At 41.2% G+C, this 27,140-nt stretch overlaps 1 protein-coding gene across 8 annotated transcripts in view; it reads right to left on the minus strand.

Moving 5' to 3' along the window:
* Positions 1–844: 844 nt before the first annotated feature.
* Positions 845–27,140, minus strand: part of LOC103348612 (transport and Golgi organization protein 1 homolog) — a 38,542-nt gene continuing 12,246 nt past the window's right edge. For 4 of the 8 annotated variants that reach the window (XM_070064919.1, XM_070064922.1, XM_070064921.1 and 1 more), the window contains 16 exons: positions 24,530–24,661; positions 21,076–21,097; positions 18,477–18,565; positions 18,241–18,318; positions 16,914–16,985; positions 16,375–16,447; positions 16,073–16,211; positions 14,829–14,927; positions 14,151–14,211; positions 14,007–14,042; positions 13,862–13,929; positions 13,645–13,727; positions 11,884–11,954; positions 10,253–10,465; positions 2,999–3,155; positions 845–1,014 (listed from right to left, as the gene is read on the minus strand). In XM_070064919.1, coding sequence (XP_069921020.1) covers positions 938–1,014; positions 2,999–3,155; positions 10,253–10,465; positions 11,884–11,954; positions 13,645–13,727; positions 13,862–13,929; positions 14,007–14,042; positions 14,151–14,211; positions 14,829–14,927; positions 16,073–16,211; positions 16,375–16,447; positions 16,914–16,985; positions 18,241–18,318; positions 18,477–18,565; positions 21,076–21,097; positions 24,530–24,661 — 1,470 coding nt within the window. In that variant the 3' untranslated portion in view covers positions 845–937. The remainder of the gene's footprint in view (positions 1,015–2,998; positions 3,156–10,252; positions 10,466–11,883; positions 11,955–13,644; positions 13,728–13,861; positions 13,930–14,006; positions 14,043–14,150; positions 14,212–14,828; positions 14,928–16,072; positions 16,212–16,374; positions 16,448–16,913; positions 16,986–18,240; positions 18,319–18,476; positions 18,566–21,075; positions 21,098–24,529; positions 24,662–27,140) is intronic. The other 4 variants (XM_070064925.1, XM_070064926.1, XM_070064920.1 and 1 more) reach the window with 3 other exon arrangements.

Raw genomic sequence — 27,140 nt, forward strand, 5'->3', positions numbered from 1 at the left:
AAAAGAAATGAGCCATAATGGAGTGAAAAGAAGAATTCTCTTTTAAAGTTATTTTGCTAAGGTACATATATCATAAAGTTATCTTAGTGGTTTTTTAAAGATTTATTTTACTTGAAAAGAATAGTTACAGAGAGAGAGTGAGAGAGGTCTTCCATCCTCTGGTTCACTCTCAAATGGCCACAACAGCTGGAGCTGGGCTGACCCAAAGCCCAGCCTGTGAATGCTGCTTCTTGCCTTTTGCTCCTCAGTCTCTCCTCCCTTCCTCTGCACAAATCACTCTCTTCATCATTCTCTCTCCCTTTGACTCTAGGATTTCTTCTTTTCTGCACCCCACACATCTTTGTTCCCATGATGTTTCCCTCAATCTCCCTCCCCCTTTCTCTCCCTCCATCTGCCCCCTCTCCTCCTCCCTCCCCCTCCCTCTCCCTCTGGGATTCTCTTGCATCAACTCCCTGGACTTTTCTGTGACTCAGGCCTCCAGGCTCTCTATTCCACTTTAGTCTTGTCCATGGTTCCCTGAAAACTCACCTCTGCCCATTTCTCAATAAAGAAACTGCAGGACTTTGGGACTCACAGGGCTTGTCAATCAATCTGTTTCAACTTCAGCTTCTCATAGAGGCCTCCTGGAGTTGGTGCCACTGAGGGGCAGCTGGCAAGATGAAGTCAGGCTCCTGACAAAGCCTGAATCACTGGTTGCACCCTCATGGTCATTACCACCAGGAATGGCTACCCCACTCCAGCCTGCAGCACCACAGTTTCTGCCCAGATTTGGGCTGTGTGAATCACATGGTGTCCACCCCAGGGGGATCAAGTGGCCCTCCCGGAAGCAGACACTTAGGCAAAGGCAGCACCACACAAGGTTTATTAGGAGAATCACACAGACAGATAAGAGAGGAAGAGTCCTCGTGGGACAGGGAAAACATTCAGAAAATGGGCATCAGGTGGCTTTTGGACTCACAGGCACAGCCTGTTCCGGATAGCTGAATTTCCTATTCCAATTCCACAATGGCTCTCCTGGAAGACAAAAGAAATTGGGATTGTTTCCCCCATCTACTGACTTCTCCCTTTCTACATTTGTCCTCCGTGTTGTGTCTGCTCCTGATGTGTTCCATGTGCGGCTGTACCTGAGAGTCCTTACACCACGCAAACCAACAGTCCTCACATCTCAGCCACAGACCTCTGCCTCCACCTGTGCACATTCGCACACTTCTCTTTCACCTTGTAGGTAGGATTTGCATTTTATTACTAGAGAGGGGAACTTTGTCTTTTCTTAGGAAACAGATTTTGCAAGTCTCTGGGTGTGAGCTATTACACCCTCAGCTTCTTCTAATGCACTTAATGAGCATTTCTTGGTGATCTTGATAGAAGACGGCTGCATATATGTACTGTTAAGGTCGAGAACGGCCACCGCCCAAGGGACGACTCCAAAAGACCTCTCTCATGCTAATTGCAAAGGGTTTTTTTTTTATTTTTCCAGCATGCTGGGGCTCTCTGATCAAACCAGAACTGAGCAGCCCCGAGGAACTACAGCATAGGGTTTATAAAGGTAAAAACCGCAATATTGGGAGGGGGTGCACGGTTGCTATACACGGTTGCTAAGATCAAAAACAGAGTACATAGTTACTGGGGTCAACATAATGTAAGACCTAGGTGAAATTAATATCCATCATAATCTTGACAATACCAGTTACAATTGTACAATTCTCATTTGTGATCTTGACATTAATCCAAATTATATGTAACACATAGACAAATCACAGCTTTATCATTAACCCAGGTGCAACCTTTCTACTTTCAAGCTTGAGCAATCATGCTAGGGGTTTTCTGTGCTCTCTCAAGGGTGATTGTAGTGCACTGCTATTGTCTGACTATTTGATATCATAGTTTCAGACCAGAGTCTCATGATGGGGGGGGTTACTTTCCCAGAATTCAGTCTCAAGTGCTCCAAAATGGAGTCCCTACTGTCAAGGTGCTACTTCAGTACTAGATATTTGTAGAATACTTTTCCCATGGATTTAATGTCTTCCTGCTCACAATGTCCTCAGAAACCAATAGGATCTTCACGTCACAGCTCCACAGAGCACTGTCCTCAGGGGCTGGGACAGCGTGGGCACAGGGAGAGAGACCCATATTGCCTGGTGTGACACAGAGAGGCAGGGGTGTCTGGAGGAGCTGAGACTCCTAAGGCTTCTTGTTGTGAGGCAGAGCCAGCTGCCTGCTAATCGAGAGCCGACTTCATTGTCAGTATCCGTGGGGCATCATAAACTCAGGCAGAACCTGGACACACCCATGAGACTCCTTCCCTTTTCCTTCAGACTGTGGACAGAGGGCTGTAGGGCAACAAGACCACTCTGAGCAGGATGGTGCCCTGGCCCACACTGGGTCATGAGGACTCTCCTCCAGCAGCTCCGTGTGACCCCAGGCAGCCTCTACCTGCTCTGTTCACACCACCTGTCCTGCTAGGTCAGCTTTCCAGCCCCCATTTTATGGAGCTCAAAGTGACCCTATACAGCCCCTCCTCATCTCCTCCTCTTTGCCACCCCTCATTTACACCCAGGAGGTTCACTCCCTCTTTTACACCTTGGGGTCTTTCACTGGCACGTCCATTATGGCAATGACCAGCCCAGTTGAGCATTGTGAGACCCTACCCTGCAGGACCCTGAACTTCTCAAAGCCAAGGCCAAGTCTCATCCCTCACAGAGCTGAGCATATCCCCCCTCCCCACACCAGGTTCCTTGCTCTGCAAAACTGCTATTTCTGACTTCTATACATGACTTTTTTCCTCATCTAAACAGACACCTGCACAAGATAGGGCTGTGGTGCAGCCCACTGTGTGTCCTCAGAATCAATCATGAGCAGTTACAAGGCCCTCAGGTAGCCTCACCCTTGAAATGCAAAGCCTGGCAGAATCACAGGGTCATTTTGTTGTCAGATAAAAATGAGAGAAAAGATAGAGGTACACTTTGCAAGTCAGTTCATTCAGGGTAGATCATCCTACCAAATTCTGGAGACAGAGGTGCTGGCCGAGGTCTTGGAATCCACCAGGGTGGAGGAGGTGGCGGATAGCCCATGAAGGATTCTTTGTAGCCCCCCATGTGGTAGGGCATGTAGGGCGGTCTTGGGAAAGGAGGAGGTCCTCCTGCAGCCATGCTGACCTGCAGAGAAGAAGTTAACATTTTTTTAAACTTTTATTTAATGAATATAAATTTCCAAAGTACGATTTATGGATTACAATGGCTTCCCCCCAACTGTCCCTCCCACCCACAACCCTCCCCTTTCCCACTCCCTCTCCCCTTCCATTCACATCAAGATTCATTTTCGATTATCTTAATATACAGAAGATCAGCTTAGTATACATTAAGTAAGGATTTCAACAGTTTGCTCCCACACAGAAACATAAATGAAAAATAATAGATGATTTTTTTTAAATGATGATGAAATCAGATCAGACCTATTGTCATATTTAATCCCAGTGAGAGTCAAGTTGGGAGTTGATAATTTCTTTTCTTGTTTTTTTTTACAGAGGATCAGTTTAGTATGCATTAAGTAAAGATTTCAACAGTTTGCACCCCCATAGAAACACAAAGTGAAATATACTGTTTGAGTACTCGTTATAGCATTAAATCTCAATGCACAGCACATTAAGGACAGAGATCCTACATGAGGAGTAAGTGCACAGTGACTCCTGTTGTTGACTTTACCAATTGACACTCCTGTTTATGGCATCAGTAGTCTCCCTATGCTCCAGTCATGAGTTTCCAAGGCTATGGAAGCTCCTTGAGTTCTCCGACTCTTATCTTGTTTAGACAAGGTCATAGTCAAAGTGGAGGTTCTCTCCTCCCTTCAGAGAAAGGTACCTCCTTCTTTGAAGACCTGTTCTTTCCACTGGGATCTCACTCACAGAGATCTTTTTGCCAGAGTGTCTTGGCTTTCCATGCCTGAAATACTCTCATGGGCTTTTCAGCCAGATCCGAATGCCTTTAGGGCTGATTCTGAGGCCAGAGTGCTATTTAGGACATCTGCCATTCTATGAGTCTGCTGAGTATCTCGCTTCCCATGTTGGATCACTCTCCCCTTTATTTATTCTATCGGTTAGTGTTAGCAGGTACTAGACTTGTTTATGTGCTCCCTTTGACTCTTAGTCCTTTCATTATGATCAATTGTGAACTGAAATTGATCACTTGGACTAGTGAGATGGCATTGGTACATGCCACCTTGATGGAATTGATTTGGAGTCCCCTGGTATGTTTCTAACTCTACCATTTGGGGCAAGTCAGCTTGAGCATGTCCCAAATTATACATCTCTTCCCTCTCTTATTCCCACTCTTATGTTTAACAGGGATCACATTTCAGTTAATTTTCAACACTTAAGAATAACTGTGTGTTAATTACAGAATTAAACCAGTCATATTAAGTAGAATAGACAAAAAAACTACTAAGAGGGATAATGTATTAAGTTGTTCATTAACAGTCAGGGCTATGCTGATCAAGTCACCGTTTCCCATAGTGTCCATTTCACTTCAACAGGTTTCCTTTTTGGTGTTCAGTCAGCTGTCACGAGAACATATGGTATTTGTCCCTTTGGGACTGGCTTACTTCACTCAGCATAATGTGTTCCAGATTCCTCCATTTTGTTGCAAATGACTGGATTTCGTTGTTTCTTACTGCGGTATAGTATTCTAAAGAGAACATATCCCATAATTTCTTTATCCAGTCTACCGTTGATGGGCATTTAGGTTGGTTCCAGGTCTTGGCTATTGTGAATTGAGCTGCAATAAACATTAGGGTGCAGACCGCTTTTTTGTTTGCCAATTTATATTCCTTTGGGTAAATTCCAAGGAGTGGGATGGCTGGGTCGAACGGTAGGGTTATCTTCAGGTTTCTGAGGAATCTCCAGACTGACTTCCATAGTGGCTTGACCAGTTTGCATTCCCACCAACAGTGGGTTAGTGTCCCTTTTTCCCCACATCCTCTCCAGCATCTGTTGTTGGCAGATTTCTGCAAGTGAGCCATTCTAACCGGGGTGAGGTGAAACCTCATTGTGCTTTTGATTTGCATTTCCCTGATTGCTAATGACCTTGAACATTTTTTCATGTGCCTGTTGGCCATTTGGATTTCCTCTTTTGAACAATGTCTATTGAGGTCCTTGGCCCATCTCTTAAGTGGGTTGTTGGTTTTGTTTTTGTGGAGTTTCTTGATCTCTTTGTAGATTCTGGTTATTAACCCTTTATCTGTTGCATAGTTTGCAAATATTTTTTCCCATTCTGTCGGTTGTCTCTTCACTCTCCTGACTGTTTCTTTTGCAGTACAGAAACTTCTCAATTTGATGCAATCCCAATAGTTGATTTTGGCTTTGACTGCCTGTGCCTCCTGGGTCTTTTCCAGAAATTCTTTGCCTGTGCCAATATCTTGAAGGGTTTCTCCAATGTTCTCTAGTAACTTGATGGTGTCAGGTCGTAGATTTAGGTCTTTAATCCATGTTGAGTGGATTTTTGTGTAAGGTGTAAGGTAGGGGTCTTGCTTCATGATTCTGTACGTGGAAATCCAGTTTTCCCAGCACCATTTATTGAATAGACTGTCCTTGCTCCAGGAATTGGTTTTAGATCCTTGGTCAAATATAAGTTGGCTGTAGATGTTTGGGTTGATTTCTGGTGTTTCAATTCTGTTCCATTGGTCTATCCATCTGTTTCTGTACCAGTACCATGCTGTTTTGATTACAACTGCCCTGTAGTATGTCCTGAAATCTGGAATTGTGATGCCTCCAGCTTTGTTTTTGTTGTACAAGATTGCTTTAGCTATTCGAGGTCTCTTGTGCATCCATATAAATTTCAGCACCATTTTTTCCAGATCTGAGAAGAAGGTCTTCGGTATCTTGATTTGTATTGCACTGAATGTATAAATTGCTTTTGGGAGAATGGACATTTTGATGATATTGATTCTTCCAATCCATGAGCATGGAAGATTTTTCCATTTCTTGGTATCCTCTTCTATTTCTTTCTTTAAGGTTTTGTCATTTTCATTGTAGAGATTTTTAACGCCCTTGGTTAAGTTTATTCCAAGGTATTTGATTGTTTTTGTAGCTATTGTGAATGGGATTGATCTTAGAAGTTCTTCCTCAGCCATGGCATTGTCTGTGTATACAAAGGCTGTTGATTTTTGTGCATTGATTTTATACCCTGCTACTTTGCCAAACTCTTCTATGAGTTCCAATAGTCTCTTAGTAGAGTTCTTTGTGTCCCCTAAATAAAGAATCATGTCATCTGCAAAGAGGGATAGTTTGAGTTCTTCCTTCCCAATTTGTATCCCTTTAATTTCTTTTTCTTGCCTAATAGCTCTGGCTAGAACCTCCAGAATTATATTGAATAGCAGTGGTGAGAGTGGACATCCCTGTCTGGTACCAGATCTCAGTGGAAATGCTTCCAACTTTTCCCCATTCAATAGGATGTTGGCCATGGGTTTTTCATAGATTGCTTTGATTGTATTGAGGAATGTTCCTTCCATACCCAGTTTGCTTAGAGTTTTCATCATGAACGGGTGTTGTATTTTATCAAATGCTTTCTCGGCATCTATTGAGATAATCATATGGTTTTTCTTCTGCAGTCTGTTAATGTGGTGTATCACATTGATTGTCTTGCGCACATTAAACCATCCCTGCATACCAGGGATAAATCCCACTTGGTCTGGGTGGATGATCTTTCTGATGTGTTGTTGCATTCTATTGGCAAGAATTTTATTGAGGATTTTTGCATCTATGTTCATCAGGGATATTGGTCTGTAATTCTCTTTCAGTGCTGCATCTTTTCCCGGCTTAGGAATTAAGGTGATGCTGGCTTCATACAAAGAATTTGGGAGGATTCCCTCTTCTTCGATTGTTCTGAATAGTTTGAGAAGAATTGGAGTTAGTTCTTCTTTAAATGTCTGGTAGAATTCAGCAGTGAATCCATCTGGTCCTGGGCTTTTCTTTGTTGGGAGGGCCTTTATTACTGTTTCAATTTCTGTCTCAGTTATGGGTCTGTTTAGGTTTTCGATGTCTTCCTGGTTCAATTTAGGTAGGTTGCATGTGTCCAGGAATCTATCCATTTCTGATAGGTTTCCCTGTTCGCTGGCATACAAGTCCTTGTAGTAATTTCTGATGATTCTTTTTATTTCTGTGGTGTCTGTTGTTACATTTCCTTTTTCATCTCTGATTTTATTGATTTGGGTCTTTTCTTTTTTTAGTTAGTTGGGCCAATGGGGTGTCAATTTTGTTTATTTTTTCAAAAAACCAGCTCCTCGTTTGGCTGATTTTTTGGAATGTTTTTCATGATTCAATCCTGTTGATTTCTTCTCTGATTTTAATTATTTCTCTTCTCCTACTAGATTTGGGTCTGGTTTGCTGTAGGTTTTCTAGATCCTTGAGGTGAATTGAAAGCTCATCTATTTGGTGCCTTTCCAATTTCTTGATGTAGGCACCTATTGATATAAACTTTCCTCTTAACACTGGTTTTGCTGTATCCCATAAGTTTTGGTATGTTGTGCTGTTATCCTCATTTACTTCCAGAAAGTTTTTGATTTCTCTTTTAATTTCTTACATGACCCATTGTTCATTCGGGAGCATGTTTTTCAATCTCCATGTGTTTGCATATGCTCTAGGGATTCCTGAGTTGCTAATTTCCAACTTCATTCCTTTATGGTCTGAGAAGCTGCATGGTATGATTCTAATTCTTTTGAATTTGCTGAGACTTGCTTTATGGCCTAGTATGTGGTCAATCCTAGAGAAGGTTCCATGTACTGCTGAGAAGAATGTAAAATCTTTAGCTGTAGGATTGAAAGTTCTGTTTATATCTGTTAGATCCATTTGGGCTATAGTGTCATTTAAATCTACTGTATCCTTGTTGATCTTCTGTCCTATTGATCTGTCTATTTCTGAGAGTGGAGTATTGAAGTCCCCCAGTACTATTGTATTGGGGTCTAAGTCACCCTTTAAGTCCATTAACAAATCTTTTAGATAAACCGGTGCCCTGTAGTTAGGTGCATATACATTGATAATTGTTATATCTTCCTGTTGAATTGATCCCTTAATCATTATGTAGTGTCCCTCTTTGTCTCTCTTAACGGTTTTTGTGGTAAAGTTTATGTTGTCCGATATTAAGATGGCTACGCCCGCTCTTTTTTTCATTTCTGTTGGCATGGTATATCTTTTTCCAGCCTTTCACTTTCAGTCTGTATGGATCTTTGTTGGAAAGATGTGTTTCTTGTAAGCAGCAAATAGATGGGTTTTGTTCCTTAACCCAATCAGCCAATCGGTGTCTTTTAACTGGACAGTTCAGGCCATTCACGTTCAATGTGACTAATGATAAGTGGTAACTTTGCCCTGCCATTTGCCAAAGATAAGTTCTAATATATGCTTTGAATTCCCTGTAATATTTTGCTGTGAGGTTTCCTTCCTTGGTTTCCTTCCTTTACCTTCTTTCATATTGATGACCGTGTTTCTTTGTTTCTGTGTGTAACACATCTTTAAGCATCTTTTGCAGGGCTGGATGAGTGGCAACAAATTCTTTCAATTTCTGTTTGCTATGAAAACTCTATTTCACCTTCATTCACAAATGATAGCTTAGCAGGATATAATATTCTGGGCTGGCAGTTTTTCTCTCTTAGTACCTGGGCTATATCTCGCCATTCCCTCCTTGCTTGTAGAGTTTCTGATGAGAAGTCAGCTGTGAGTCTGATTGGAGATCCTCTGAGAGTAATCTGAAGTTTCTCTCTTGCACATTTTAGGATCTTTTCTTTATGTTTCACTGTGGAGAGTTTAATTACAATGTGTCGTGGTGAGGATCTCTTTTGGTTGTGTTTATTAGGGGTTCTGTGAGCTTCCTGTACTAGGATTTCTCTGTCCTTCTCCAAACCTGGGAAATTTTCTGCTAATATCTCACTAAAAAGGCCTTCTAATCATTTTTCCCTCTCCATGCCTTCAGGAACTCCTAGAACCCGAATGTTGGGTTTTTTAATAGTATCCTGAAGATTCCCGACAATATGTTTTAGATTTCTAATTTCCTCTTCTTTTCTTTGGTCTGACTGTATCCTTTCCTGTTCTCTGTCTTCTAAGTCCGATATTCTCTCTTCTGCTTCACCCATTCTGTTTGTAAGGCTCTCTGTTGTGTTTTTCATTTGATCTATTGAATTCTTCACTTCAGTCACTATCACAGTTTCCTGTTGTACTAGTTGTTTCGTTTCATTTTGATTCCTCCTTAATATTTCATTTTCACGAGAGAGATTTTCTATCTTGTCCATTAAGGATTTCTGTAGTTCAAGAATTTGTTTTTGAGAACTTCTGAATGTTCTTATCAATTTTTTGAGATCTGCTTCTTGCATTTCTTCTATGTCATCATCTTCATAATCTTTAATTGGGGTGTCTTTTTCATTTGAGGGTGTCATGTTGACTTCCTTGTTTTTATTACCTTGGTTTTTGCGTTTGTTATTTGGCATATTGGAGATATTTGGTTTCTTCACTGTGGTGCTTTTTCTTGTTATACTATGACTCTAGATTAAGTGGACTATCTGTTTTTGATGGAGCCTTAGGGCTTGAGATGGGTGTGGCCTGAGAGCTCTGTTTGGTGTGCCAAAGGTGACACTCCCAGGTTAGGCATGGTAAACCTCTCTCACTCTCTTTCTTTTTTTTTTTTGATTCAAAAGGGAAGTTATTCTGCACAGCTGAACGAAGTTGGAGGTAGTTAGCAGGCAAATGATATACCCACAGGAGCCAGAGATTGGAAGCTCTTTCCCAAGGACCACACAGGGAATCTGTTCGGCCCTCAGAGTGGGCTCAAATTCTCCTTCAGTCTCCCACTGGGTTGCCAAAGTTACGGAATTGTAGCATCTCTGGAGAGTGCTCACGTGAATTCCGTGAGTTCTCTCCCCCACCATCTCTTTTTTCACAGTCTCAGTTCAGTAGCACCACAAATTTACTAGGTCCTAATCTCCTGTTAATTCGCCCCGCCCAGAGTCAGGTTTTTCTGCTAGGCTCAGGGCCGGTGCAGACCTGAGGTCGCTCTGCTTATGATGTATGTCCAAGATGGCGCCTGCTCTTTGTCTTGCTCGCCCTTGAGAGGTGAGCGGAGAGAGAGAAACCCGTGTCCGTACCAGTCACCTTTTTTTTTTCTCTCTCTCTCTTCCAGCTAGCCTGGTGAACTTCCCCCCCCCCCGGGGGTCATTCCCTCTAGTCTCCTCTCTCCGCTTGCCTGCCGGTGTCTCGGGCTATTGAGGTTCGGCTCACCTCGTGTTCCAGCGCTGGTGTGTTGAGTCTGCCGCTGGTGTCCCAAACTGTGGGCTCCCACGCTCTCCACGCAGGTCCGCTCCCCTTCCAGCGCCGATGTGTGGACTCACAACCCTGGACTTCCCAAGCCTCCCCGCTGTTGTCTGTGTGGCACGCACTCCCCTTCGAGCACTGGCGCGCAGACCCTGCGGCTTCCGCGGCTCGGTCCCGCAGCTCCAGAAGTTAACATTTTGAAGTAGATTAATATCATGGGCAACACCAATACCAACACAACTGAATCACAGTACAGCAGGTGATAATGGCTGGCGCCTTCCTCTCCACCAGCTATTAAATAAGCAGCCTCAGCACCACAAAACTCTCCTCTTCCACTGGATCCCAACACATTGAGGAGTGAAGGGAAGTCACAGGATAAACTGCTGTCACCACATGTCACTGTCCATGTCTGCAGAGGTATGTCCCAGAGAAACAGTGCCATGGCAAACTGATAGACACACACTCCACACAGATGACCTCCATGTCAAGGACTACCCAGCACTGCACAGACATTTCTTGCACATTAAAAAGAGATGATTGAAGGAGGGGAAAGTCCACTTTGCACACATTAGAGGGCCTCTCCCAATCCCTGCTTCCCTCCCTGGCTGAGGGTTTCCTCACTGGGGGTGCTGCCCCTGGACACAGGATCTCCTGGGGAATGCAGATTCCTGACATCTTGTAGGGAAACTGGGAATGTGATTTTCCAGAAACCATGTTACCCATTGCAGTTAGGTAGGCACGGGTATCTATCTTAATTCATAGGCAAGACTGAATTGGAAGTACTCTGGGAGCTGCACACTACTTTTATCTCCTAGACAAACAAGGTGGAAAATAAGAAAGTTAAAACAAGGTACATTTTCATTTCAAACTACAGATGTCCAGTGGCATCTGAATGGAGAATCACCAACATCAGCATCTACACAGGTTACACAAAAACCTGCATATGGGAACCTCAATTAGGCTCTCCTGGGAATTGGCCTTGCAGGTAAATGCTGATGAACACTCTTCACTATCTCACAGCAGGTGAGCATTTGCCATTCTGCAAACATGATCCCTGAAGCTTCAGAACATTCCACAGAGGGCCCCACTGGAGGGTTTTCTGCACAGCCCATTTACCAAGAGAAATGAGACAGTGATTTGCTTTGTCCAAAAGCATTCAATATTGAACAAAACACAAAAAATCATGGATTCTGTGGGTGAAGATGTTCTGAATGGTTAAACAACCTAAATCAAAACAGGAAAGGAGGTATTTTATTCTGACAATGAAATGTGGCCTGGCCACCTCCCAGGTTGTAGAAGCTTGGGGGGAGTCACTGTGCCATGAGGCTGAAGGTCACAGCCATCTTCTCTGCCAGTGATTTCCAGAAACTGACAAGCAAACCTTCAGGCTTCAGCCTGTAAAGCACCAGCACAGATGCTGAGCTGGAAAAGGGGAGGCCCACAGGTTTGTGGGGGAAGGCTTGGCTGCTTTGAAAAGTTACAGACACAGAAAAGGTATCACAGCACACACAGTCAGAAAATAATGGAAGAGAGAGTGCTGTATACGCAATGATCAGGTTTCAGGAAATCATTACAAGGAAAACGACCACAGCAATTACCTGTTCCTTCCTGGTGTCCTCAGCAGGGGATGAGCCTTGGTTCTTCATGTGACCTGCACAACTTCTGGAATCTGCCCAACAAGAGACAGCACTGTATTCTTTCTTAACAAAATGTTCATATATATATATATATATATATATATATATATATTCAAAAGGCAGAGACAGACAAATTCCATCTGCGGGTTCACTCCCCAAATGCTAGCAATAGCCAGGCTGAGGCAAGCAGCAAAGACCTCCATCCAGATCTCCTACATGTTTGTCAGGGACTCAAGTGCTTGAGCCACCATCTGCCACCTCACAGGTGCATTAGCAGGAAGGTAGATTGGAAGCAGAGGCAGGACTTAGTCTCACACAGTCCACTGATATAGGATGCCGGCATCCCAAGAGGCAGGTTTCCTGGGAGGAAATGGGGTTATTCTGCCTCAGTGTTGAGAAAACCCACACACCTTTTCACCCTCTAAACTCAATCCCATGTTAGGTCTCTGGTCAGAGGCCCAGGGTTTACCAGGTGCCTCAGAAGAGCCCTGAGTACAAGGGGGAGGCCCATGTCCTCACTGAGGATGATACCACCTTAGCCTGTGCCAGGGGTTCTCACCACAAACCAACTCATTGTACCTAAGTCAGTGCTAAAATTAGCTGGAAATCAACATGATATGTTGATATACATACCTAATATGTATAGAGGAAATTATAGTTTAAGAACATCCTTGGATATAAAGAATATCAATAAACCCTGGCCAACCATTTATAAATGGAAAAGGACTTAATTATATTAATGATGAGAGTGATGACAAAAGGAAAATGTTTTCATTGGGTTTATTGTAAAATTTGAGGGTTATAATAATATAGAAATGAAATTATATAGAAATTTAATTTACTGATGGAGCTCTATAGTTGACAGTAAAGAAAAAAAAAAAGCCAAAAAATAACACAGGCTGACTGATGTAAAGCAGAGCTTGCAGAATATTACTACAGGGATGATAGTCCAGGACTTTTCCTCTCTTATCAGGATGTACAACCTTTATTGTTAAGTACTGTTGGTGCTACTAAGGCCTCTACCACTGACTCAAGGTGGACAGGAGGATCTGGCCAGGTTCCTGTCTATGCCCTTATTGTCAGTTAAAAATAACTGAGTTCAGGCTGGCTCCGCAGCTCACTAGCTTAATCCTCCGCCTTGCGGTGCCGGCACACCAGGTTCTCGTCCCGGTCGGGGCGCCAGATTCTGTCCCAGTTGCCCCTCTTCCAGGCCAGCTCTCTGCTGTGGCCAGGGAGTGCAGTGGAGGATGGCCCAAATACTTGGGCCCTGCACCCCATGGGAGACCAGGAGAAGTACCTGGCTCCTGCCATCGGATCAGCGTGGTGCGCTGGCTGCAGCCCGCCAGCCACGGCGGCCATTGGAGGGTGAACCAACGGCAAAGGAAGACCTCTCTCTCTCTCTCTCTCTCTCTCTCTCACTGTCCACTCTGCCTGTCAAAAAAAAAGATTAAAAAAAATAACTGAGTTCAGGTGCAGTGGAGGAGAGTCCCCAGTCATTACTGGGGCCTGAATTCTACCCTGCTTGGGGTCTGGTTGAAGAGCCACTTGTCCAGGGCACATGAGGAAAACAGCACCCAGCCTCCCTGCAGGACAATCATTTCTCTTTGCTAAGTGCATGGAACTCTTCAGGAAATGGAACAGTCACTGCCCAGAGTGAGAAGCTGAGTGTGTGGAATCTGCAGGGGACATGAAGCTATCACCCTCCTTCCACACTGCTCCTACCTCTCCGTGGAGGGTTCTCCCAGCCAGGTCCCCCTGACACCGGCTTCTGCCTCCTGGATTCCTCTGCCTGCATTATTTCCAATCTTGAAGATAGAGAAAAAACAGATTTAAGTAACAGAACACACACATACACACCCCAGAACAAGTCCTTTACTAGACACTCAACAACTTAGTCTTAAATCAGAGACACGCTTAAAATGTCTGCTCTTTCATGCACCTGTGTTGCAAGTGGGCAGTCTCCCTCTTCTGTGCCATCAACTCCCTCTCCAGAGCTTGAGCCCTGAGCTGTAGGGAGGAAAATACATGCACATTCAGTTGTGGAAAAGAGGGCAGAATGGAAACAACACATGAAAAATTTTTACCTCAATGTCATGAGTCTTTTGTTTATGAACAGCAATCTGAAAAGGCCAACACAGAAAGTGAGGGCTTAGGGACTCTCAGGGGCCCTTTAACCATCCGCATTAAGACATGGAGGATGGTGCAGCTATTGGGCAGCATGCAGTTACCTCCTGTCTGAAGGTCTCCTTTTCTCGCTGCTGCTGAGCCTGCATTTCTTGCAGTCTTCTCCTGTGATTCAGAATCACTTTCATCAGATAAAGTACAATGTTGACTATCAATTTAAACAGCTTCCCAATGTTACGCTATCCTCAGATGTCAAAAATACTCACCATGATTGTAACAGTACAGAAAGAGTAAGCCCTACTGCTGCATCATTTCCTTATCCTTTATGTTACACCTGCAGGATTCCCAGCTGATGTCATCTCCTTATTTCCCTAGTTTTTCCTCCCTTGTGTGTCTTTTATCATAAAAGTCCATTCTATTTCTTATATCCTTGCCATGTTTCTGAGGGCAGCAAGAACCGGGTCTATAAAATGGGGACAATCATTGTAATGGATTTGATCCAGCCTACAATGAACTGTCTTCCTAAGGATTAGGAAGGTGGATTCTCACCACCCCAAAAAACAATCAAGTTTCCATGCAGTCAGGTCAGCATTTGGAATCAGGAACTGTGTAGGAACAGTATCACTTGGTCATTTGTAAACTTAAAATACTTGGTATAATCTTGTATGAATCGTCTCTATGTCTTTTGAACATTGCTTACAGTTTTCTTTTAACTGGGCCTAAGCATTATACAGTTAATCCAACCTTTGTTTCTGGACTGGTTGTTTAGTCTCTAGACTCACACATAGTTCTCAATTTCTTCTTCAGCCCGTTTCAAATTCTCCTCTTTCTCTGACAGCTTCATCTCCTTTTCCATGCACTCTTGTTTCCCTGCCATCTTCCTAGGATGGGAAAGAAATGCATATTTCCCAGAAGCCCATGTGGGATTATGCCTCCCCACTTGCTAACAGTCTGAGGGCATGATGGGAAAGTCCCCTTGCAGGCATCCGTATAAACACACAGACCCACAAACAGTGCAGAATCAGAAGTGAAGCCTCCCACTAACAGAAGACGATCCATTGGCCAGCTGGCAAGTTCTCTCTAATTACTGTGTGCTCCTATGCATTAGTAATAAGTCAATGAATATACATAGCACCTGACACTGAGCAGTGTGACTTTGAAATGGTGAACACACATTTGTGGAAAAGCAAGTCAAATCATTTCATCACTAGTAATCCCGTTAGGATGAGACAGGGGTTCTCACTCATCTGCCTCCACCCATGGAGGAATGTGATTCACAGTCTGGCTGGGACCAGACAACCTGATCTACAGAGATCCTTCCAGCTCATGGAGCACAGGACATACACTGGCCTTTGCAGTGAATGACCTCCACTGCTGAATGAATTAACAGCTCCCATACTGCCAGCATCCTTGCCTGAGGCCATCTCCTTATTTTCCAGAGCTAGATCACATCACACCACATTTTAATTTTTTCCCAATATTTTTACTCAATGACAGGCATTCAATTAGAAATGACTAGACACAAGAAGGAAAACAAAATATGATACGACCAAAAAACGCAACAATATAAAGGTACACAAGAGAGGTTGAACAGCTGCTCCCTGCTGATGGCCTGAAAATGCAGTGGAGGATTTATCCAAATCTTTGGGCCCCTGCATCTGCACCCGGAAGAAGCTCCTGTCTCCTGGCTTTGTATCAGCTAAGCTCCCTCCATTGTGGCCATTTGGGGAGTTAGCCAGCAGACTGAAGACCTTTACCTCTGTCTCTCCTTCTCTCTGTAACCCTTCCTCTCAAGTAAATAAATATTAAAAAAAGAGATAGAATGCAGACATGGACATTCATGATGCTCGTATCAGTTCTTCCAGTACCCACAAATAAATTACATAAATTACAAAGGAGTGTATGACAAAAAGCTGAAAGGGACAGAAAAATGCAAATTACAGGAATCAAGGCAAAAAGGATGAGCAGAATTCTGTACTGACTGAAATTAGCACTGACATTACTGAGTCAGTTCAGGACATCTTACTTTGTAGCAGCTGCCACCTTCAGTTTGTAGATTTCATGAAAACTCTCCATATTCACATCCATCAGTTTGATTTCAGCTTCCTTTGCTGCTTTCATGGACTTCAAGGTATTACAGCTTTGTTCCAGGTTCTTTTTACTTTCTGTAAAGGATAAAAGTTTTCTTTGTGTGTGTGCACATGGACCCAAGGAGTTGGCTGGAGTTGGGAGAAACAGCAAGGACCTGGGAGACAGGAACCACTCTTCACCTTCCCAATGCAGATGTATTTACACTAGACAGGACCTCCCTCTAATGAAGGAACGTACCTTCCAGCATCCATATATTGGCCCTCAAGGCTCTCAGTTGTAAATCCTTGACTCCATCATTTTCATCTTCCGACTTTAACAGATTTTTAAGAAAAGACATTTAAGAAATGGTTGCAGAACAATGCAAATGTCATTACTACTACAGAAATGCACACGCATATTGTTCAATAGATAATTTTACATCACCACAGACTTTATAGTTAATTTTAGTTTAGAACAACTAATTTAAAAAAGGTAAAAAGGAAATAAGAAAGTTCAGTTTTCTGGATCACAGTCTCTCTTCAAGAATGTGACTAATTTTGTTACCTGCTCCTACTAGATTGTCAATTAAGTATTTTACTTTTATAACTGAATTTCCCTGCACTGAAACCAATTTCATTAAAGGTGATTGGAGCTTAACTGAAAACACTGTAATTAGTTACTTCACAAGAACAAAATTCCACATAGCTATCATATAAATTTAATCTTCAAAAATGAAATATTTCTCATTGGAGCTAAAATGTACAATAGAAATATTGAAACTATTATAGAAAGTTTACCTCTGAAATTCCCAAGTTGTTCATTGAAATAACTTCTTTCAAGTTTTCAGTAGATTTCCCTTTTTCAAATGCCTGCACATAAGATAGAAACAAAACAAGTGCTAAGGTTTACAAATAGAGGCAGGAGTTTTACAGAGTGGTTAAGACTCTGCTTGGGAAACATGTATTCCATATTGGACTACTTGACTTAATGCCATGGCTCTGCTCCCAAGTTTATCTTCCTGCTAATGCACACCCTTCACAGCAGCCATTGATGGATCAAGTACATGGGTCCCTGCCAACCACATGAGAACACAAGCTGAGTTCTAGTTTCCTATCACTGGCCTGGCTGGCCCATGGCTATCACAGGCATTTGAGGGGTGAATCCACCAACGAGAGCACCTGTGTTAGTCTGCATCTCTACTTGTAAAGTCAAATGGAGAAATAATTAATTCAAGTGCTTTTTAATTCCATGAAAACACTAGCTGAAACAGCTAAAAAGCCGAAACAGCAATCAAGCACATCCCACGGCTAACTCTATATGTTATGGGCATGTCATGGATCCAGATTGGGTCTAGAAGAACTGTCAAGAATATAATGAAATGAGGGGGAAAACACACTGAAGTAAGAATACTTTGTGCCATAAACAATCTTTCTGCTTAGGAGATAATGAGAAAAATGACTGAGAAGTCAAAAGCAAATAATGTAAAAATTTGTGCAAGTCAACCTGCTTGAATGAACTTTTCTTAATGGAACAGCTTTTCTTATTGGAATATTAAGGGAATAAAAATAACTCTCAGATTTCACTGACAATTTTTTTCCTGAGCATTAAGAGGGGTAGGGGCTGTTTAAGTTCATCTAAACAGTCCCTACCCCCTTAATATTCCTTAGCTTTTCACACATTTCCTAAATATCTTGCAGGACAGCAATGAATGTTACAATAATTGCCCAGACAGGAAATCAAACACACTTCTTGGATCCCTCAATTTAAGATGTTACTTCAGTGTTTTTACAACAACATTGAACATTTTTTCAGAAGAAGGTTCATCCCCCATATTCTTAGACTTTTACTCTGTGAAAAGCAATAGAAAATGTACCATCTGGCTCACTAAATGGACAAATAGGCTCAGAAGCCAAATTATGGTAAAATATAGGAGCCAAATTACTACCACATCATGATTCTTAGCATTCTGATCTCTTCCAGACTGCAGGTTATATGTATCTTGTACGTGGTAGTTTTAGTGTTGTCACTTTTTTGATTATCCTTAAATACAGCATATTGCATCAGGAATATTTATTTCTTTTACTTGTTTTTATAATGGATTCAATAAAAGCAAAAGGTTTTTACCTTAAGTTTTATTGATTCATCAGAGACCACCTTTTTTTGTCTTTTAGTCTCCTGAAGACGTTTTTTCGACTCAGTGATCTATATGTATATGTAATAAAGAATCAGAATACAAAAATGTTAATTAGAGGGCCAAGTAACACCTGTCCTCATGTATGATTCAGTACACAAGTGAACAGACGTGGAAGTGACTCAAACTGAAACCATGAAAAATATGAAAATTGAAAGGACATTGATACCTTCTCTTCCAAAACAGAAATTTGTTGAATAAGTTCTGCATTTTCTTTCGTGACATTATTGATCTTCTCAGAAATTTCCTGCAAATTAACTAAAGGGAGATAAAACTAAGGTTATAAAGAATAAAACAATATAGTTAAATTACCTCAATGTATTAGCAGAAATTACTTGTTATCTGGCATTATGGCCAGAAAATAACTTCCTAACTTCACTACTAAGCCTGAAGAAAGCAAACTTTACTTACAGTAATTTTAAAATCAATATAACTAGTAGGAAATAAGAACCAAATGTCAATTATAATCCTATTTGAAATTATTGGAAACATAGGAAATACATGTTTTCATTGAAGTGCTCTCATCAATGGAAGATGGCACTTCATTCTTAGAAAATTCCATTACTTGGCAGGCGCTGTGGCTCACTAGGCTAATCCTCCAACTTCAGTGCTGGCACCCTAGGTTCTAGTCACGGTTAGGGTACCAGGTACTGGCCCTAGTTGCTCCTCTTCCAGTCCAGCTTTCTGTTGTGGCCCGGGAAGTCAGTGGAGGATGGCCCAAGTGCTTGGGCCCCTGCACCCACATGGGAGACTGGGAGGAAGCACCTGGCTCCTGGCTTCAGATCAGCACAGTGCGCAGGCCATAGTGGCCATTTAGGGGGTGAACCAACAGAAGGAAGACCTTTATCTCTGTCTCTCTCCCTCTCACTGTCTAACTCTGCCTATCAATAAAAGAAGAAAAAAAAAAGAAAATTCCATTACTTCAAACAGTTTTGTCTTCACCAGAAAAGAAACAGAAATCAAACACTCTAGCTACTTACATTTCTATTCCCTAATTATGAAGGAAGATAAATATGTTCCTTCCTCAAATACCATCATTTGAAATTACCATGAAAGCAGTGTTCAAAGTGTCAATCAATTGGCTATTCCAGGGCCTCCAAAGACTTCCTGCTGCTCTGAGGATTGTCTTTCACAAGAAGCAGAATGGAGGGCTCTGGAGAGATGGTCTTTGAAGTATAGCATAATTTAATACAACCTGTTACCACTTAGTCTCTACGGGATCTGGATGAGCTCCCAACCCTCTCAGATTGGACTTTCCACTACCAAGATCAGAATGCTACTGCCTACCATAAAAGTGATCATCGTGCCTTGATGCACCCATCCTGTAAGGTGGATGGCTCACATAAACACCTAAAGGACTCCTCTGACAGTCTTTTAGTTCTCTCATCTGACCTCAGATGTATCCTTATTTTTGTTCTGTATTTGCCCATGGTATGAGCTCTGCTGCCCTGAAATCACCCTTTTAAACATGACCAGTGATTAATTCACTATAAAAAAAATAAACATGCAGAGCCATTGCTGTGGTATAGTGAGTTGATTCTCCACGTGCAATGTCAGGAACCCATGTGGGTGCTGGTTCGTGTCCTGGGTGCTCTAGCTCTGATCCAACTCCCTGCTAATAGCCTGGGAAAATGTCAGATGATGGCCCAATTGCTTGAGCCCCTGTCACACATATGGGAGACCAGGATAAAGCTTCTGGCTTCAAGCTGGCCCAGCCCAGCCATTGCAGCCATTAGGAGAGTGAACCAGCAGATGGAATTCACTCTCGCTCTCTCAACTCTGCCTTTCAAATAAACTAAATAGATCTGTAAAAATAAAATGTGTTGGGCCTATAATGTGTCTGGCAGCTTTGGCTCTCAATAGATAGCAACACTTATTTATTGCCCATAAAGCCTATATGAAATCCTTCTTCCACCTTATGCATCATTTCTGCTCTTTCTGCTCCGGCATTAAAGACTTTGCACGTAAATATCCTGACACATTCTCCCCTCCCCCAGAAAACCAGATCTTTTCTAAGTCTTAAGCTTTTTGATAGGTTCACATTATATAATTTTTTTAAAAAATCATTTTTGTATTTGAAAGTGAGAGAGAGAGAAGAGAGAAGAAGAAGAGAGAAGAGAAAGAGAGAGAGAGAGAGAGAGAGAGAGAGAGAGAGAGAGATCTTCCATCAGCTGGTTCACTCTTTAAGTGGCCATAACAACCAGGGTTAAGCCAGGTCACAGCCAGGAGTTTTATTCATGCCTCCCACATGGCTGACAGGAGCCCAAGAATGTGGGCCAACCTCCACTGCTTTTTTTCAGGGCATTTGCAGGGAGCTGCATTGAAAGTGATGCAGCCAGGACTTGAACTGGCACCCACAGGTGATGTCAGCATTACAGGCAGCAGTTTTACCTGCTATGCCACATGCCGGCCTCTCAGAGCATAGCTGAATCACATTTCCATTTCCACAAGAGCCAGGTCATGCCACAGTGCTCTCCCAGTGCTTCAGACTCTTAGCATCACTTGCTTCTTAAACATTTCTAGGCGAAGCTAAACTCATTTCAGTCTCCTATGCCCACTAATCCTTCTTCTTCCTGCATTTTTACAATAGATCACGAGTCCCTCTCCATTGTCATTTAGAAACCACTCCAGGAATACCAAAACCTTAAAGAAGTAATAAGCCAGGGAGTTATAAATGTTACTGTACTTAGAGCTAGTTTAATAAAAGCTCACATCTAATACCAGTACTGAGAAAAGTATTATAAAGAAAACAGAGGCTAAAATCTTACCTTGATAAACTGGCTGTTTTATCTAGGACAAGGAAGAAACAAAGTTAACCTTATTATAATAATATATATTAGGAAATACATGCTGTTCCTGATGAAAGTAAAAACACTAATCTAGTGAAATAACAGTCATTTAGCTTAAAGGACTTCTAAAAGATTAAAAACAATGAAAGATATTTCCCACTTCATTGTGATCCTTCATTAAACCATTTCTGATAGGGTGGAAAAGTAAACAGTTATTTTTGACCAAAAAAACCTATTTCCATTTTATTATTAAAGGAAAACTAATCTATTATTTTTATCCTAGAAATGGCAAATTTCATAATTAGAATGCAAATACATAATTTGAATTGTTTGGGGAGAAACCCAATATCTATAATGAAATCTTTTTTGGTTTTTTTTTTTTTTTGACAGGCAGAGTGGACAGTGAGAGAGACAGAAAGAAAGATCTTCCTTTGCCATTGGTTCACCCTCCAATGGCTGCCGCGGCCGGCGCACTGCGACCGGCGCAACGCGCTGATCCGATGGCAGGAGCCAGGTGCTTCTCCTGGTCTCCCATGGGGTGCAGGGCCCAAGGACTTGGGCCATCCTCCACTGCACTCCCTGGCCACAGCAGAGAGCTGGCCTGGAAGAGGGGCAACCGGGACAGAATCCAGCGCCCCGACCGGGACTAGAACCCCGGTGTGCCGGCACCACAATGCAGAGGATTAGCCTAGTGAGCCGCCTATAATGAGGTCTTAAAGAAAAGCCTCTACGAAAACAGAATGAATTCTAAAACATTTGTACTGCAATACACCTCTTTGATTCACTAGAAACACCTTACAAATTTTAAAATACAGTTGGATGGGGGCTGGCACTGTGGCGCATTGGGTTAAAGCCCTGGCCTGAAGTGCCAGCATCCCATATGGGTGCCGGTTCGAGTCCTGGGTGCTCCTCTTCCAATCCAGCTCGCTGTTATGGCCTGGGAAAGCAGTAGAAGATGGCACAAGCCATTTCCATCAGTCTCTGCCACTTTCAGTACCTGTAAACTGTAATGCCAGCTAAACTTCTACCAAGATACCCATAAAATCTCTCACAAAGGACCTGTTTAAATCAGTTCCTTTCACTCAATGTAATGTCGTGATTTTAGTAAAGAATTAGAAGGCATATTAAAAGACAAAAAAAAATCAGTTTGATTTGAGAAGGCAAGCATTAGAATCACACTCAGATAAATTATCCTTCCAAAAGGGACACAGACTTTCTGAGAAAAACATCAAAGAACTCTCTCTTTCATAAGCCACACTACAAAGATTTTAAAAGAGGCTCTTCAGACAGAAGGAAGCGAATATATGTCAGCTACTTGGATCTACATAGTGCAAGGGTAATAGGCAAAGGAGTAAGTGAGGGCAAAGTTGTTATCTTACTGATTGGTTTCTCAGACAACACTTTGCTTAATATAACTGAACAAAGTAGTAGTAACAATACATATAGCGATTATAGCTTATGGATTATAGCAATGTTGTAAGAAATGGGAGGGAGTTTGTGGAGTCACCTTTTACAACATAAATTTCATTTCCTGTGAATTGGATTACTTTTTAAAATGTGTATTTCCAATTCAGGGAGAACCACTTTTAAAAAAGACAACAAAAAGATAAGTTCAAGTATAATTGGTGTGCTAAACACAGTGAAATAAAACTTGCAAGATTCTAAGTTAGGCCCTGAAAAGGCATAAAAAGAGTGTAAGGCAAAGGGGGACAATGAATAAAAAACAGTAATAAACGTGATAGATGTTAAACCAATTATATCATTAATAATTTTAAATGCTAATAAAGTAAATACACCAATTAAAAGACCGTGACTGTAGAGTGGATTAAAAAATAATTTCCAACTGATGAATGTATACCAGGAGCCCATTTTCAAATCCAAGCTATAAATGCATTAAAAATGGGTTAGAGGAAAATGTACAGTTAGAACTAATCAAAAGAAAGCTGGAGTAGCTATTTCAGTTTCACACAAAACAAGCACAATGCAAGGAGCATTCAAGGATCACATGGTATTACAATAATGATAAAGGATCCATTTTTCAAGAAGACATGACAACCCTTAATGTATAAATACCTAACAACAGAGCTTCAATATTCATGAGGCAAAACTGTACTGCAACTAGAAATAGATGAATTCACCCCACTCCTCCCTCAGTCACTGGCAGATCCAGCAGGAAGAAAGTCAGTAAAGGTTTAGAATAACTGAACAGCACTGATAATCTGCTGAATCAGTCCACACTACAGAATAATTCAGTCAGCAAAATGGAATACACTCACGCGGGCTCACACAGCACATTTACTCCATTCACTCAAGACATAAGTTCACTTTACCAAATGGAAAGGAGTAGGAATCATAGAATGTTTGCTCTCAGGACAGTGAAAGTAAGCTAGAAATCAATCAGAGAATTTTAAAACTTCAAAGCATTTGGAGATTACATCACACACTTCAAAAGAACACATGGATCAATCTTTCCAGACTTTTAAAAAATGTGTCAATCCACTCTGGCAAAAAAAAAAAAAAACCACCTAAATGAAAGATCTCTGTGAGTGAGATCCCAGTGGAAAGAACAGGTCTTCAAAGAAGGAGGTACCTTTCTCTGAAGGGAGGAGAGAACCTCCACTTTGACTATGACCTTGTCTAAACAAGATAAGAGTCGGAGAACTCAAGGGGCTTCCATAGCCTTGGAAACTCATGACTGGAGCATAGGGAGATTACTGATGCCATAAACAGGAGTGTCAATTTGTAAAGTCAACAACAGGAGTCACTGTGCACTTACTCCTCATGTAGGATCTCTGTCCTTAATGTGGTGTACATTGAGATTTAATGCTATAATGAGTACTCAAACTCACTTTCAAAATTTCACTTTGTGTTTCTATGGGGGTGCAAACTGTTGAAATCTTTACTTAATGTATACTAAACTGATCTTCTGTAAAAAAAAAAAAAAGAAGAAGAAATTATCAATTCCCAACTTGACTCTCACTGGGATTAAACATGACAATAGGTCTGATCTGATTTCATCATCATTTAAAAAATCATCTATTATTTTTCATTTATGTTTCTGTGTGGGAGCAAACTGTTGAAATCTTTACTTAATGTATGCTAAACTGATCTTCTGCATATAAAGAGAATCGAAAATGAATCCTCATGTGATTGGAAGGGGAGAGGGAGTGGGAGGGGGGAGGGTTGCGGGTGGGAGGGACATTATGGGGGGGAAGCCATTGTAATCCATAAGCTGTACTTTGGAAATTTATATTCATTAAATAAAAGTTAAAAAAAAATGTGTCAATCCAAATTATAATGAAAACAACCTTATTAAAATTTAGGGTTATGGGGAAAACAATGAATGGAGGAGGACTGATTTTACCAGGTGCAAATGCAATTACTATACCAATTCCTCCTTATTTATCATATAAAACACTCCTAGTATACTCACAACAAGAACAGTTGTCCAGAAGAAAATGGCAAATGCCGAAATAGCCACGACTGTAGCAATAATGATAAGCTTCCGAAAAATCCCCCAAAAATCAGTACTGAGCTGAAAATGGCCAGGAAAGTTCTGAGGTAGCTGCAATAAAACATTGGAAACAGTGAGAAGACATTGACTGTATTTCACTTGCTAAGAACCTTATGTCAGCCTGCAAGGAGTAATCATGTCCCTCAACTGACTCAAGCGGATTTCCTTGCTTCTAGGAAGACTGGGGTCCTGGTGTCTGGCACAATGGCTAAGACCCCACTGGTGATGCATGTATCCCACATCAGAGTGCCTGGGTTTGAGTCCTGGCTTTACTTCCATTCTATCTTCCTGATAATGTGCCCCCTGGGAGTTAGCAGATGACAGCTCAAGGATGTATATGGGTGTCTACTGTACAGGTGGAAAAACTGGACTGAATTCCAGGCTCCTGGCCTTGGGCTTGGCTCCTCCTTGGCTATTGTAAAAACTGGGAGAGTGACCCAGCAGGTGAGGTGGAGAACATCTGTCCTTGTCTCTTTGTGCCTTTAAAATACAAATAAAAAATAATGAATTAAAGTTTAAAAATAAGCATAACTTGCCAGCCTCAAGTTGCTTGGGTGGTTGGTAGTGTTGTTAGATATCTGTGTGGGTGCCTCTGAGCACAGAGTATCCTGGTTCATTGTGGGCCCTGTACTCTCCTTTGTCTAATACTGGGCGAGAGTTCCTCTCCACCACATCTTCTCTTGTATTGATGATTTCTTTTAAATACCAGTACCCATCAAAACGTGAGTGAAAAGCTTATAAGGAGAAAATCAAATTTTAATGCTTAAATAAAATCAAAAGTGGCAAGAACAATGGTAGCATCAAAACACAAGATTTCTTTAACAGTCTTCATATAAATTCTGTTGAACCACTATGTGAATTAAGACAAATGTTTCAGCTGAGTAAGTTAACACTGTGTTATTTACAACTTTTCTACATAGGTTGCTTTGGATTTAACTGTGTATTTGTTGAAATTTGGCACCTTAACCCTAAACAATTCCTATAGGATGGTGAATTAAACAGAGATGTTCATTCAGTAGAAATAACTCAGATGAGTTGGGAATGAAAGCAAATGAATTACTGATCCATACTGCAACATGAATTCTCTCAGACATATTGTCCTGAGCAGAATCAGGTGATACAAAATAGTCCATATGGCACACATGCATCTATTTATATGAAACTCTAGAAGAAATGTAATATAATGTTTAATCTAAATTGATATATAATGTTTTAATCTAAATTTATATAAACATTAACATTATATTTATATGTATAAGTTTATACATATCAATTACAATGATATATATTATGTATCATGATGTATATATATATATATATATATATATATATAAAATGATATATCATGAGAGCAGGTTAAGGGTTGAGTCACTTCCTGAGAACATCCCTGAAAGGGATGTTGATTATATTGTTATATGTGTTTTTCAAGGCTAACAAGCATTAAATGTTTGTGACTTTTGCTCTATGTTAACTTTACTTCTAACAAGAAAGCATATATAAAAAATTAGTGGTAATCATCCTTAACCATATATAAAGAAGCACAATGATGCCTGCAATTCAATATGAAATGCACCCAAAGTAAGATGAACTGATACAAAAGTAGGAGGAGGGAGGGGTGAATTAATATATTAATTATATTATATTTATATAATATTAATTATAATAATATTTTAATAAAATATTCATCAATACTGTATGTTAGAGCTTATTTAAAAAACAACATATTTATTTATTTGAAAGCAGAGTGGCACAGAAAGAGACAGACACAGATCTTCCAGCCACTAGAGTTCACTCTCCAAATGGTTGTAATAGCTGAATCAGGGCCAGCCTGAAGCCAGGAGCCAGTAACTCCATTTGGGTCTCCCATGTGGGTGGCAGGAACTCAAGTATTTGGGTCATCATCCACTGCTTGCCACCAGGTTCATTAGCAGGGAGCTGAATCAGAAGCAGAGCAGCTGAAGTAGAGGATGCACAGGGAAATCATGGAAGTTTATGGAGGGACCACATTCTCACTATGGAATACTACTCAGCCATAAAAAAGAATGGAGTCCTGTCTTTTGCAACAAAATGGATGCAATTGGAAACCATTATGCTTAGTGACATAAGCCAGTCTCAAAAAAGACAAATATTATATGTTTTCTAGGATATATGGCAGTTAATATAGAATACCAAAACATCTATAGGAATGAAATGCCCATTTTGGACTATTATTGTCATATGTAGCTCCTGTTTATACTCCTGTTGAACTGCGGTCTTCCTAATTTTTACTTGTGAATATTAGTGGTGAATTAAGTTTTTGAATATAGTTTGGATTAAAATGATGGCTTTGCAAAAACTGATGAGAGGGGAGAGTTGGAAGGGGATTGGGGGAGGAGCAGGGCAGTGAGGAAGTGTGGTTGTCTTCTTGGAACTGTACCTAGGAAAAACAGAAAATCTCTTCTCTTAATAAAATAATTAAAAGGTTTAGAACTAGAGTAAGCAAACTTGTCAACTTTAAATGATAAATGAATGATGAGAATCATTTGAGAGT

This window comes from Oryctolagus cuniculus, chromosome 19, assembly GCF_964237555.1.
Source record: "Oryctolagus cuniculus chromosome 19, mOryCun1.1, whole genome shotgun sequence".
NCBI classification, from domain to species: domain Eukaryota; kingdom Metazoa; phylum Chordata; class Mammalia; order Lagomorpha; family Leporidae; genus Oryctolagus; species Oryctolagus cuniculus.